The 14,779-nt window shown below is 35.3% G+C and overlaps 2 protein-coding genes across 4 annotated transcripts in view; both read left to right on the top strand.

Annotated features, from left to right (window-relative positions):
• Positions 1-6,616: 6,616 nt before the first annotated feature.
• On the top strand, positions 6,617-9,447 carry hoxd4a (homeobox D4a). Its single transcript, XM_023801736.2, has 2 exons — positions 6,617-8,151; positions 8,565-9,447. Exons 1-2 carry the CDS (start codon positions 7,743-7,745, stop codon positions 8,864-8,866), a joined length of 711 nt encoding a protein of 236 aa, XP_023657504.2. The 5' UTR covers positions 6,617-7,742; the 3' UTR covers positions 8,867-9,447.
• hoxd3a (homeobox D3a) overlaps positions 8,544-14,779 on the top strand; it is a 31,907-nt gene continuing 25,671 nt past the window's right edge. For all 3 annotated transcript variants that reach the window (XM_072700215.1, XM_023801735.2, XM_023801734.2), the window contains exon 1: positions 8,544-8,661. The gene's annotated coding sequence lies outside the window, so the exon portion shown is untranslated. The remainder of the gene's footprint in view (positions 8,662-14,779) is intronic.

Below are 14,779 nucleotides of genomic sequence, written 5' to 3'. Positions count from 1 at the left end.
CAACTTCGTAATGGTCCTTTTTACGAGCCACTATCGCCTGTCATTGGATGCCACTGGTCATGTGCGAGAGGCTAACGTCTTCATGGCCCTTTTCCCTATTTCCCAAGCGATTTTTACACCGCATTCCACCGTTAAAGCGCCTGAACCTCGTCCTTTCTGCCTTCTTTCTCATGACTAGTGTTTTGCCATAAGTAGTATGGAAGTGTGAAGTCAACAGTTCAGTTCAGGGTTTCAGAGCTTTGATGTTGTTTCCCTGTCTGTCAGAGGCAAAAGTCGAACCCTGCGTATTTTAGTTATGTTCTTCACCAGAACGAATACCATTCCTGTTTCTGCCCTCTTACTGTAAACCATAAATACGCCTTTTACAATATCTGGTAAGACGCAGAAACGATGAAACAAATGGATTACCAGTATCAATCAACGTTTGTTGGTAAGTGAACGTTTTACCTGATCATTTTTCAGTTGTCAGTCTTTTCCTCAGTTGAGAACGTATTTTGGATAATGAAAGACGATTCCGTCTTAAATAAATGAACCCAACTGAAAGTTAAGTATCATTTTCATCACAAGTTACTGCATTTAATCTCTTAGCGATTAATTTTATCGATATATATTTATTAACTATGAGGATTTTATTCTTCAGAATAATGGGCAAAATCGTATGTGTGAGTGAACACAATGTGTCAAAATATTCAAGTCAAGATATCATTAATTAAAGTGTTTGTGTTGTTATCCCATTGATAGTGGACAATTGTTGTGCTATATCGAAGCATAGCGTAATAACAGACCTATATACAATGACTGTTGATGGTTTTCTGTCTTACAGCTGAAAATGGAATAATCTCATCGTTAACAGCTTTGATATTTGAAGATAAATTCCTTATACACTGACAATTTGTATATTCTTTTATAAATAATACCAATACCAAAAAATAATAACAAACGCAAAATAATAAGATTAGATTAATACATTTCCCATTTGCTCTTGATATCAGTACATCGGTGAAAGGATGGTCGTTCATTTGAAGCCCATTAGTAGATTAAAGCGGTCTATGTTCTCTCACATGTTTTTGTCCTTTCAGAAACTATCACGGTTATGTATTTCTTCTTGGAGATAGACATCATAGTGGATACATTAAACCATTTAGTGTGTTCGTTAGGAAGTGTAGCTATTGGATTATATGCATAATATAAATGAATAAATAAGTACACATATACACACATATACATATCTACTTTATATATACATATATATATATATATATATATATATATATATATATATGTAAGGACATCAGTCGTGATTCATTGTCTATGTTAGATAATACTACCTACACATCAAGTGAATCACAATTTCTCTGCAATACTATCAATAATATCTTTATACTTATATATTAAAACATTTTATCATGCTTTTTTCGGGTTATTTGCTCTTTATTCCTTTTGCTTGCAAAAAAATAGATTTTTATGTATTTGAAAATTGAAGCAATGGAATTTTTTAAAAAAAAATTGACTTTGTAATGATGTTTTATATATATTTATATGTATAATATAAATATTTAAAGATAGCTGCACTATGAAGAGTTGTTTTCAGCGGCCCAAAGCCGAGGGCTGGGGAACAAAGACAGTATTTCACTCCTTGGCAGGCAGCTGCTAAACTATTTACAGCTTTACTGCAATGCGGCAAGAGAGCGCGCGCCGGAGAGCAAGGCGAGGCCTGCAGCCGTAGATGACGGGCATTAACACATATATATTCAACTAAAAACTTGCGTTTTGCTTTGCTCGTCCGAAGTAATGACACGTCCATCTGTTGTGAAGTTGGTATATTTTAGGTGATGCCAGGCAATTGTAAGTCTTGGCAAATTAAATGCAGCACACCGTATGTACTGTGGGCGACACGATTTACAATAATATTTTAAAACTTTTTATTTATATTATATGTTGTTGACTACTGCTATGATGCAACAGCATATACGATTGTCTTTAAATCTAACAAAATAATCCAGGAACGTAATATATAATTGGTAACTTGCGGAGGCCATCGAGTTTATCATTTTTAGTTACAAGCATTCTCCAGTGGCGCAAAGAACAACACGCCTAATAGACACAGACCTAATCAAAAATTAACAATGTGCTGATGCGACATTACTTTTCCACACAGTGATGCATCATATACCTAAGCTGAACAATGCTCTAAAAGTTAACAAAATCTTAACATATGTATATGTTTTACTATTGTCAGTATCGTCGGACATGTTCAGTTTATACATTTTTCCTTTCCTATGATTTCTTACGGCATTTGTTTGTTTATCTGAGAAATTTGTTGTTGTTTTCCACACATTGTCTCTATCAATTTTACCCTATATTGCTGAATATTATATGAAGAAAGCATGACCTTTGTGAAAGATACTCAGATTTTTGTTCTTCCGCCATCAAAATCCGCGTTGTGCGAAGCCAGACACTAAATGCAGCAATCTAACGCCAATTTCCAGACGCAATTCTGAACTGAAGATCCTCGCTTGTCCAGCAGAGGACGCTGTTGTCCAACAGTCAGGTTGTTTCTTTTATTATCTCTGCATCTTTCATCTCAGACGTCACGAAAAAAGAGTTACTATGGATTCGTCGAATCACGTGATCCATAATATGTGCTCTCTTTTGTCTGGGTGGGGAGTTCATGATTTTCTACTTTACATTAGCGAAGTGTGAACGGGAGCTGGCAACATCGCTTCGAAATTCTTTCTCTTTGAAGTTGAAACCAAGGAAAAAAGTAGGCAGTATTTCAGGAAGGCTGAAGTTTCAAAATGTTTATATTAGACAACTGTAAAGCTGATAATTATTAGTGTCTCAGGCCGCAACTGAGGATAACTGCTGCTTCGCTTCTGATATGTGATGCATGGATTGTGCAAAAAAAAAAAACGATACTTAGCAGTTGCACATTACAATAATATTAATATCCATTGGTGTTGTGTAGATTTAAACTTAGCTCGAAGTATCTCAACATCTTTTAATGTAAAATATTTAAAAGGTATTTGAAAATTCTGTTGAGATCGAAATAAATGTAGTTTACTTGAGAATTGCGTGATAGTTTGCGTTCATAAAACAATCACATATAAAAATACTTCAAATCCATGATAACTGCACTAAATGATTTAAAGATTAAAGGGTGGTTATAAACTAAATGTGGTGTCTGATACACTGCCCCACGTGTGTGGATCAGATCAAGTGTTCTCCACCTAGAGCATTTTATTGCTTTATTGCCTCAGATATCCGGAATGAAGCTGTTCAGAAAAACACTCTCACAGACGTCATATTGATTTGTTTCAAAAAAATCATTGGGCACTAAAACACGGCAAGGTTTTACGCGTTTTTTCGTTTTGTTACATATTATTTTACTTTAAAAATAACTTTATTGCAGCCAACGATAAAAAACCACGATAATGAAGAGATAAAATGAAAGAAGAGCGTTGCAAAATGTATCTAAATTTAGAATTGTGATGACAGTGGGTTATGTTTATCTAATGGTATTAATATATATTTTTTTCAGAAATAATCTGAAGACCATTGAACGTATAATAATTACGTATCGCTAGTATTTTCTAGTGACGTCAGTGTAACCGCCGTTATTGAATAAGTGCAACTTTGAGGGTTATTTATGGTACCACAGCGGTGTCATGAATGGCTATGGGGGAGCACGTGATTCCATTAAACTTTGTTTTATGGCCAGGGAGTTGACAAGCCAAAATATAATTCACATTGTATATTAGCAAGGAAGTGCAGATGGTTTGGAATTGCAGAGCGATCTTTGAATAGGTGGAAGCAAGGATTAACCTTTCTCGAATAATGGGCGCTTGTGCTTACTGGGACCTTGTCTTCAGTCGTCCTAAAAGTAAGCTTTACGTTTATATTTTTCGGGACTTTGTTTAAAAATACGTGCTTAGTATAACACTATTTGTAGATCTCTTCTGTGCATTCAGACTTCAGTTTCTTTTACATTTGCGAATGGGATTTGATTATTTAGTGAAACGTAATGGTATAAGGGTAATTAGAAAGTGTTATATTGAATACACAAACGACAACAGGTAATAGTTCATACGTAAGGACGCAAACAAAACTGGTGTATTTAAAGGTACATACGTATTACGAGAAAACTTAAATTTGAATACCTGCGTATGTATTTTGTTCTTGTATTTTAAATCAACGAGATTTTCAAGTGGCAGTGCTTTGATCCAATTCGAGTTTCCTCTTTTAAGTGCTCACTTGGAATTAATGTGATAAGCTATTTTTTCATTAGCAACATGCTGTGTGACGAAGCAAAAATACGAATGTAGGTGGACTAAGGTTCTTTTCGACCTGTTGTTAGCTGTTAGTTGTCCCTACAGGGAATGTGTGGGGGTGTGTAAAATATCAATGAGGCGACATTGCATTGGTTGAATGACTAAATAACCGACATTACCTCATATTTTTGTATTGGTCTGGAGGTGGCCAACGATAATTGTTTAATTTACAGGTAATGAGTACGTAGGCCTCTTTGGCTCTCAAAGTTTTTTTTTACTATTATTATTCTGCACAGCGCCCCCCAGGCCACAGCATGGTATTAGTCTCCTTACAAATATTTCTCTTATGCTTCCAGACGATTGTTGCACTTGTTATTCTAATTTTATTGGGTGCTTCCAATCACAGTAATTTTAATTTAAAAAGGCAACATACTTACTGTTTTTTAGCCATACAGTGGGTTCAGCCAATAGCATTCACGGGCGCGTGGAGTAAGAAGCCGCAAACGCAGAGAAAAGTGCGAGTATATTTGGTATAAACATGGTAGTCTGAACACCAATTTGTACATTGATTAGCATAAGGAACACACAGGCCTACTTGCGAGAAATATTTAAAATCCACATGTCGCTTTAATTTATCCATCCGACTCATCAAGGTCCCCTTATATTCGTGTATAGGTTAAAGTATCTTCGGTTTTATTTACGAATTAAAATGTTTATTGACAAAGCTTTGTAATTGTTTTGTTGTTATTGTTGCAAATGGCAGTGACTGTTTTTTTTATTGTATATACTTCATTTTAAAATATTCAGTTGCTACAGGCCTAAATAATTTTCTGATTATATGATTTCGCATTGCTTGTCTTAGTTTAATTTCTAAAAACTCCGAAATAATATCACTACGAAATACGCACATTGTGCGATTTCTGTAGGTATTGTAAACTATCTGCTCATATTATTTGAATTAGAAGATTGAAACGATCAAGACAACGTTTTTTCTAAAAAAACCTTTTTATATTACAGCAATCGAATTAAACGCAAAACCAGCAACAACAACGAGGAAAGTTACGGTTTATGAACAAAATCAAATGTTACCAGTTTAATATTTACTGGACATTTTAAAACAGATGTGAATTATTAACACTTTTGTTGACCAGTAACTCGGCTTTGACCCGTCTGAAGAACAGCGCAGCAAGGTGAAACGCAGGTCACGCTGTCTGACAAATATGAAAATGCGACCCATCCAACTGGGGTGGCTCTTTATACGTAGAAAGAATGTTTTCGTCACAATAAAACAATGCAATGAAATGTTGTATGTTAATGTAACGCAAATAGCATACCTTTTAAATTATTTATTCAAAATAGTTAATATGTAATTCTTGCGTGATTCATAAAAATAATCAGACTTGATTGTAACTTATTAATAAAATAATTCCAGACGTTCAATAACTATTTTATACTATTAAGTACAAAGAAAATAAATCAAAATGCATTGAAATTCATTAGTACAGCGTTACATGATTTTTAAAGGTATAACTCAGCATCTAAATTATGCGTCTGCTTAGTACAGTAACTAAAACCAAAAACGAATTATTTGGTATGTAATATAATTAACGAAATACTATTCCTCAGGCGTACAGAGTGCTCTTGCATTTTCTGAAGGCCTTTCGATGCACCGATTCTACCAGACAACCTAGTTATCAGATGGGTCATGAAGAATTCGTGAACTTTTGTACTCCTGGCTAGAGCTGTCGGCAGCGAAAAAATAATGAAACTTTGTGATATATTAGTAAATGATTTTGTTTGACCTCGTGGCCTTTAGCCTTTGCCTTATATGCGTCCACTCCTTATTCGAGCTTTGGACAGTGTGTTGAGCGCGTGGCCCGTAACTTTATTTTCGAGAAGTCGTGAGTAATTATTGAATTTTGGACATTTTCTTAGTCATATGTTTTAGGATGCGACTATATAAAATACTGGTTTATTAAAATATATTTATTGTGATAACTTGATTGTTCGTCCCACATAGCATGATGGAATATCTCTTATATAAATGTTACAATATTGCAATGCATGTTGCCAGTTTATTTAGTACGTGTATTTTAGACCGCACATAAGTTTTTAAATATTATTTACTAATTACTTTAATTCATTTTTATTGCTTTATCTACATAGATGCTAACAATGTAATAGTTTTTTTTCCACTCAGAATACCTGTGTTCATATGAATTCGAAACAATCACATAACTGGCTATTTTCCCACCCCTTTCTGTTATCTGAGCTTTATAATCCGTCGTCTATATATACCCTGTAGAACCGAATTTGTGTGAGACATCACGGTCACAGATTCGATTCTAGGGGAGTATATGGTCGATGCAAGAACTTCGATTTTGTTTGTGCATTATTTTGTTCGAAAATAAGCATTTCAGTAGTAGCATCAAATATTCTGTAGGTTGTGAATGAAGGACATTTTTGCAAGACGCTTCTATTGCATGCATTATGTCGACATTTGAGTTTGATTGAATTATTTGACAAATTAAGTGATTTTTTAAAATCACCATGGCATTTGTACTATCATAAAGGATGCAAAAAGCAATCTATGTGTTTGCCTCTAACTTTTGCCTACATCCATATTTGGTCAACTATATATAAGTTCTAAGAGAGTATTATTTAACAAAAGTTAATGAATAAACTATATTCAACACAAAATTTGCAGCATGCAACAGATTAATTGACATAAATATTGATAAACATGATAGGCAGCAGACAAAAGCAGCAAAACTTCAGTATTGAATTTTTATTGTTTTTGTCATACGTAAATTATTATATTTCATATTTTCCTATTGGTTCGCTTTACCGGTCATCAAGCTCTTTAGTTTGCTTTCAGAGGAGCAGATCAGATGAAACGATGAGATCCTTGTAACTTTTGGATGACCCCTTTTCCACAAAGACGATCTCCATCAATTGTCTCGAGGCTTTATTCACCTCTTTTTGTGCCACGGGACGTTTTCTATCTTTTGTTTGTTTTTTTTTCGCCAAGCGTTTCTCCCTCAATACTGGTTTATTCTAATTTGCAGCCGTTAAAATGTAACTAAAAAGTATCTAACCCAAAGTAATATTTGTCTCTATGGAGCTCATTATTTAATTAAGGAAGAATAGAAATTGTTAACTAACCGTCACAATTACCTTTGATATTATGCACTTTTATCTCGCCTTTGACTTATATATATATATATGTATATTACATCAGAAATATAATAATGCATCATTTTTATCTCGTATAACTTAAGTATATAGTAAAGTTTGTAAAAATTGCAGCTAGGTGTGCACTTACTCTATAATATACTCCCTTTACTATGATTGGCTGATCAGGTCACGTGGCTACCTAACTTTATTCAGTTGACAGCAAGTAGGAGGGCTTTATGGAGAGAGAAAAAAGACAACTCGAGAAAAATTAGTATTTTCTACCTTCAGAAATTAATGGCCATGAGTTCGTATATGGTGAACTCCAAGTATGTGGAGCCCAAATTTCCTCCTTGTGAGGAATATTCGCAGAACAGCTATATACCTGATCAAGGCACAGGGTATTACAATCCAGCGCAGGACACAGATTTCCAGCACCCAGGGATCTATTCACGGTCAAACTACAGCGAGCAGGCTTTCAGCTGTAACACGGTGCAGGGTTCCACAGTGCAGCCGCGAGGTCATGTACAGGAGCAAGCCAGTCTTCCTAGTCCATTCACCGCTCAGACCGAGCAATGCCCTTCGGTCCAAATGTCCGGCCCGCGGACCTGCGGGCAACAACAAAACACAAAGAACCAAAACGGGATACAAGCCAAGCAACCAGCAATAGTTTACCCATGGATGAAGAAAGTCCACGTTACAACGGGTAAGATTGACAGTCTCCCATCTCTCTCCATATCCTTTTGTGCAAGTTGTGTTCCAGTTCTCTTTCCACCCTACGAATCCTTCTGTGAAATATTTATGGGCTCTTTTGAAGGGGCCGCCAATTACACCAGTCATAAATTTTTATTGCTTAGGAAATAGGCCGCTAGCTATGTGGCCGGCTCACAGAGTTACTGAGTAGGCTACTTCACCGCTTCCACGACCAAAGCCTGCTGTATTTACGATTTCCTCTGAATCGTGTTTACTTTTGATTGGAGACATATTGTAAGAGTTTGACGTCTGTTTTGTTCAGTTTTATTTAATTAAAAAGTTAAGTACGAAATTTCCCCTGAGAGAGGCAGATACTTTGTAAACAGTGTTGCTTAGTTTTCTCACATTAGTATTTATTTCTTTCAGTGAATCCGGATTACACAGGACCTGAGCCAAAACGGTCCCGGACAGCGTATACAAGACAGCAGGTTTTGGAACTTGAAAAGGAATTTCATTTTAACAGGTATCTTACTAGGCGGCGTCGTATTGAGATCGCCCACACGCTCTGTCTCTCCGAGCGTCAGATCAAAATCTGGTTTCAGAACAGAAGAATGAAATGGAAAAAAGATCACAAACTCCCAAACACGAAAGGCAGATCATCGTCGGCATCCAGTCAGCATTTGCAAAGTGTTCAAAAGGACAACCAGACTGATATCACAACTTTATAAAAAAAAAAGAAATCAGAAAGAGGAGGGAGCGCTTTTACTCTCTTCAAGTGCACAATGAACTGTATATAACAGACAGTATTACATCTGACTCTGCATGGTTTCCATACATGACATTTCTGGTCGTTGTCATTTAAAGTAAAACAGAAGCAAACATGACACAGTCTCCAGGCGCGTGTGTGGACTTTGTACTGAATTCCTATGAAGGCGACCATTGTAACTCTTAATTGGCACAGAAGATACAGGGCATCGTCAATTGCTTCAATGAGGTACAGTAGATCATTAGAAAAATACGATGCTGATTTTTTAAATCTCTTCTTAAAAGTCTAGTACTTTACTGTTGTAAAATTGCTAATTCTAATATCTTATGTGTATTTTACTGAAATGCCAAGTCTTTTGTGTGCTTTATAGCACGTCTCAGAAAACGGTCGGTGAATTTATGTTTATTTAAATGAAAGCAGAAATATATGTGAAGCTTTGTGCATATGAAATTGCTAGTGTTATGTGAAAAAAAGTAATTAAACTTTTTTAAGATGACTGGATGGATATAATTTTAAATAATAAAAGTAGCCACAACTACAAAATCTTCGGTTTGCTGTAGCGTTGATTTATTAGGTTCTTGAATTTTGAAATTGAGTTTGAAAACAACCGAAATAGACGAACGTTTAGATGTGGCGGTGTGTGCGTGATTTTTTGCTACTTAAAAGTTTCCTCTGAAAAAGTCCACTGATTTTTAAAAAACTGAGCTATATGCAATAAAACCGTCAGAGACTACGGCGCACAATCAGGACAGAATTGTCCTAGTGTCGAACAGAATACTCGACTGAATAACTCAGTTATAAATCCTGCCCTGACATGTTTGTAAACACCTTGCATTTTAAGATTCTGTGTCCTGTTCACCATATGTTATTTAAAGATATTAAATAAGAGTAATCCTACCTTGACCTATATTTTTGAAAATACTGTATAAAAGAATTCTTGTGTTTTATACTTATTTATATAATATTAATTCATTAAAATGTTCGTGTAAAATCAACTATACAGAACGCATCAAGGCTTCTGAGATACCCCATCTTGCAAGTTTTCAACGTAAAGAAATTATTTTCTGCTAATAAATTTCAAAATGTATATTGTCGGGTCGGCGTATTCACTTAAGTTTAATTTTAAATAAAAATTTATATATCTTCCACGTAAATCTGCAACATTACCTTGGCAGAGTTATTTGATTTTACGCTTAGGTAAAAGTGTTACATTGTGTATATGAACACGTTTGAAGGAACAGCATTACTTTGTCCTTAACCCATCCATTTATGCCTCTGGAGCCAGAACGAGATCTCTTTCACGTTCTGTTAATAAGTATGCTGAAATTCTTGAAATCCTTGTGCTTGGGCAGGAAATAAATAGACAAATAAGGAAGCTATCAAACAAATAATGATCATATATTTGACGCCGCTACTCACAAAAAAATACAAAATAATAAAACAAAACAAAAAACATTTTTTACTGAAGTTCGATGGAGCTTCAGCCATCGGTTCACCCAGAGGACACAGTTCTATTAGATTACCCGTATTTCAGCCGCGAGGACTGACCTCGAGACCCTTGACCCGCTGGACCCGAAGTCTTTTCCACCACACACAGGGTTTGCATTCATTTTTAGCAACTTTATTTCATACTTGACTATCGTATACTTAAATAACAATATTGTTATACTTTTTAAAATGAAACACTTCCGTTTTATCATTTTATATAGTCTTTGTTCAAATAAAATTGTTTGAAAGATCTCGGTTCTGATTATTTATTTTTCAGCACAAATGCCGTAGACTGCGTAGAAGAGAATTGTTCTACAAGCAGTTGCTGAATTAAGGATATGGTTTACAATAAATGGCCTCCAGGAATATATTTTAAATGTCTCATTTGTAATATTTCACATATTATATGTAGACGTTAAGAACATTTACGTCTCATTGTGGGTTTTGGTTAGGTTAGCTTGTAGGGAATGTTTTGGACACCTGTGTTTAGTTTTGATGTCAATTTACTGCGGGGTATGACAATACAGACAAAGAAGACAGAATATTCAGCTCTTTGCCTGATAAAAACCCCGAGTACGATTTTGCCACATTTCACTTATTTATGTTAGATATGCGGTCTTACTGCAATATCTTTTAATCTGACTCTTAAAAAATGGGAATAAATTTCTCTTTTAATTCTAACAATGAGGTCAATTTGGTTTTACTCGGCATGTAAAATACAGCATGGCTATTGCATATATATAAGGTCGTTTACGTTTTGTTTGGTTCGTACAAAAAAATCTGGTTGCGTAGTAAAGTCTAATAGCAAGATTTTAATCTGATTTGAAGCATTAAAGCAAATCTATGAAGACATTTAAAGCATCGACATATTCCTTTTAACTTATTTATTAAGGATATGCGCTCTGTATAATTAAAGATCTGTGTATTGCAAAACAATATTTCCCCCTCAGCACCAAAACCTTATAATAAACGAAAAGGAAACTTTCATTTATATTCCACTGAATCTTCCCACCAAAATATCACGGCATTAGCTCTTTCAGACATTGTATCTCATTTCAGCAGCGAAATGATTGTGGACGCGCGCGCGCACGCGCGGCTCACAATGCCCAAACAAACGGACATGACATGCAATGTCACTCCTGTAAGGTCACACTGATATGAAACATAATTCCAAAAATCAGCTACTGTTGATGTACTAATATTGAATTATATACAATGCAACCAAATACCTAACGGCGTATGGAAATTGAACTTTAATCTCAAGTTATTTTTCAGTTCAATATTACTTTTGTCTTATTTATCATAGGCTACTTCTAAATAACAACAAAATAATAAAAGTGGGTGTCTTTTATCTAAATAAATTAGACTAGTTTTATACTTTTTAAGTACAGAGGGATCTGTTTTTGTATTCAGTGGGCATGCTTCATTAATATCAGGAATAGCAGTCACTTGAAAACGGTATTAAAGATGTAGAATAAAAATGATTTGTTGGACTGTATAACAAGAGTGTACAAAACCAATCTATTGCACAAGATTGGTCCACAGCGTGTTTTCTCTATTCGCCTTCTGGTAGAGACGCAAAAAAAATGAAAGCCATGGGCAGAGCCACTCGCAACAATGACACTGCTCCAAACATACCGCCGCTACGCTCACCAAGGTCCACAAACGGCCATGTTTGATATTCAGCTGCTCGCAGAAACTGTCTCTGCCTTGCAAGACCGCTCCTTAAGACATAATAAACTGTGCTGCCTGCATCCGAAGATATAACAGGGGGACTGTAAGGCTCTTTCTGTTTCTTTTTTTATTTGACCACGTGATTGTCTAAATAATTAATGCAGCACGTCCCCTAGAAACACGGCGTCGTCATTAATCGCGAGGACTCTATCAGACTTGAAAACTGAAGAGATCCCAAGAAAATAATATACAAACGGTCCGGTATTCAACGCTACTGTAGCCAGAACATTTGTTTAGGATCTGAGCAAATGGAAGCTTGGTAGGTAAACATTTAAGTTTCATTTTTAGCAAAAGGGTAAATGAACTTATCCGTCACTTATGTGATAAATAGCACCCTTTGGTACTTGCACTGGGGCTACCTTTAGACAGCCTGAAGTTGTAATGGGCTGCTATATGCTGACCTCTCGCTACTGAAGCCCTCTTCTTTACAGAATAAACCAGAGGTAAATTAACAACAAACAATGTTTGGGATTGTAACATTTATTTTGCTTTCATTGAAATCTCATGTCAAGATTTGTACAATTCTATGTCCACATATTCTTCAGTTAATTAAACGTGGTTCTATTTTTATAACGTGGCTTTAAAATCTGTGTAGTATAATTGGTCAGACATTGCTTGTTCTTAGAGGATTCGTGCAAGGGCCTCAGTTTGATTTATTGCAGGATCCTTTAGAAAAGGTGCCTTGCCGTCATGAGCTCATTCGTATATATTCACCTTGTTAAATATATTTACGTGCATGTGGTCATATAAGATACTATTTTAAATCTCCAGGAAGATGGATACATTAAATTTCATTTTGCTAGTAAGTCAAGAAAAATCGGAAACAAAGCGGAATAAAACAAAGGTTGCAATTTCTTAATGTTAAATGCACTGCATTGGTGATGGATAAGAAAATCCGAAAAATCTAATTCGGTTATATCAATCGATTTATTTTAAAAATATATTGAATCACAATCTATTGAAGTATTTATTTGTCGTATTTGTTTGCTCATATTCAGATAGTCTTGGGAAATGTTGGTGATATTACAACGATTGCAATTTTCATTCAGGGGAAAATGGGAGCGCTTTGAGCAGGGTGACAGTGTCTGTGCCGTTGTAAATCATTTCCCGTAAATCCTGAAAGGGTGCTAGGCTGCTGGGGGCCGGGCACGGACTGTAAATCTTTCAGTTTTATTGCCCCATGAACATATGCTGCGAAGGTAGAGGTCTTGCATCCTTTCCTCTGGACAGGTCTTCGCTCCGCCAGGTTCCCACCGTTAGGAAAAATTATCACTATCTTTTTCGGTTTTCGGTTTCCATCTTCCTGTGGGTTTCAGGAGTAGCAAATCACCATTTGAAAGCATTCTGCATTATTACAACAAAAACATAAACGGAACAAGCCATCAATGAAGAAAAAATATTTTAACTTTATGATTCGGCAAACGGTCATTGACAAAAAGCTATTGTATGCGCTACGTCATTTCATGCAGAATACAGTAACGTTTTATCTTCTCAGACCCGGTTATTGCTTTTCTATGTTTATCATTTGCGATGACATATATAGTTCTAAAAGAGTTCCATTGCTTTTTAAATGCAAATCTTAAAAACCATGAAACCGAAGTATTTGCAATATTTTTTTATAAATATCGTAAGGGGGGTTGACGGTTTTGACAGTGTTTCAGACAGACTAGCCAAATGTCTAATAATTCCATAATTTCCTTTAGTCCTAAATATAATGGCTAATCGCTTCATAATTCAATGATTTTTAGTGTTAAGATATACTAACGTGCTATTATTGAATCTTTTTTTCCCAACACAAATTTCAAGCAAAAATGTATTTAATTCAAAAGCATTCTGCTTATTTAGGAGCAATATTTGTTTCACAAACTACTGCGGGAGATTGCGATCTCTAATTTCAATTTCAAACCAACGTCAAAAATATAGGCCTATATGTTTGGTTTATCAATCATGTTATGCAAAAATTATATAATTCCAGATATGATACTCTAAACGTGACAGTTCGAGGTAATTTAATTATCTGAAAACCTAAACGAGTGGGAACATTATTTTGCAGCAAAATACACAAAAAAATATTAAAATCAAATAATTAAAATTTAAGTGTACATAACTGTTAGGAATTTTTAAAAGGTTACATCGGTCACATTAGAAGCTGTCCAACAGAAATATCACTTGATATCACTGTAGTTCACAAAAATGAAACAATAGATGTATATTCTACTACGCCGTCTGTGATACTCCTTTAAAGTTCCGTAGTTTAGATGCGGATTTAGTGTGTTCGTTAAAATTACAAGCTAGAAGGAGATATATACGTGGGCACATGAATGAAACGCGCCTTCTTTAAAAAAAAAGTGCATTTGTGAGGTAAAAGCGTGTTAAAGTCCCATCCTCAATTAGAACAATCCGCTACCCAGATCACGTGGACAAATATGCCAGTATTTTAAGGCAGTGCCTTTATTTGTTATTGTAAAGGGGTTCTGAAACGCTGGCAAAATCATGATTTTTCTTTACTTCAATAATTTTATCTGGAACGATAAATTATTATGTTTTTTAATCAGTGCCTGGTCAATGATTAGCAGTATTGTGGCATAAGGGTATCAACTGCATTCGCTCTTTATTGGTTGGGTGCGAGTCTCTTTCCATTCTATCGGGAATA

Source organism: Paramormyrops kingsleyae, chromosome 16 (genome assembly GCF_048594095.1).
Source record: "Paramormyrops kingsleyae isolate MSU_618 chromosome 16, PKINGS_0.4, whole genome shotgun sequence".
Classification (NCBI taxonomy): Eukaryota; Metazoa; Chordata; class Actinopteri; order Osteoglossiformes; family Mormyridae; genus Paramormyrops; species Paramormyrops kingsleyae.
This window is presented reverse-complemented; position numbering and strand designations above follow the sequence as displayed.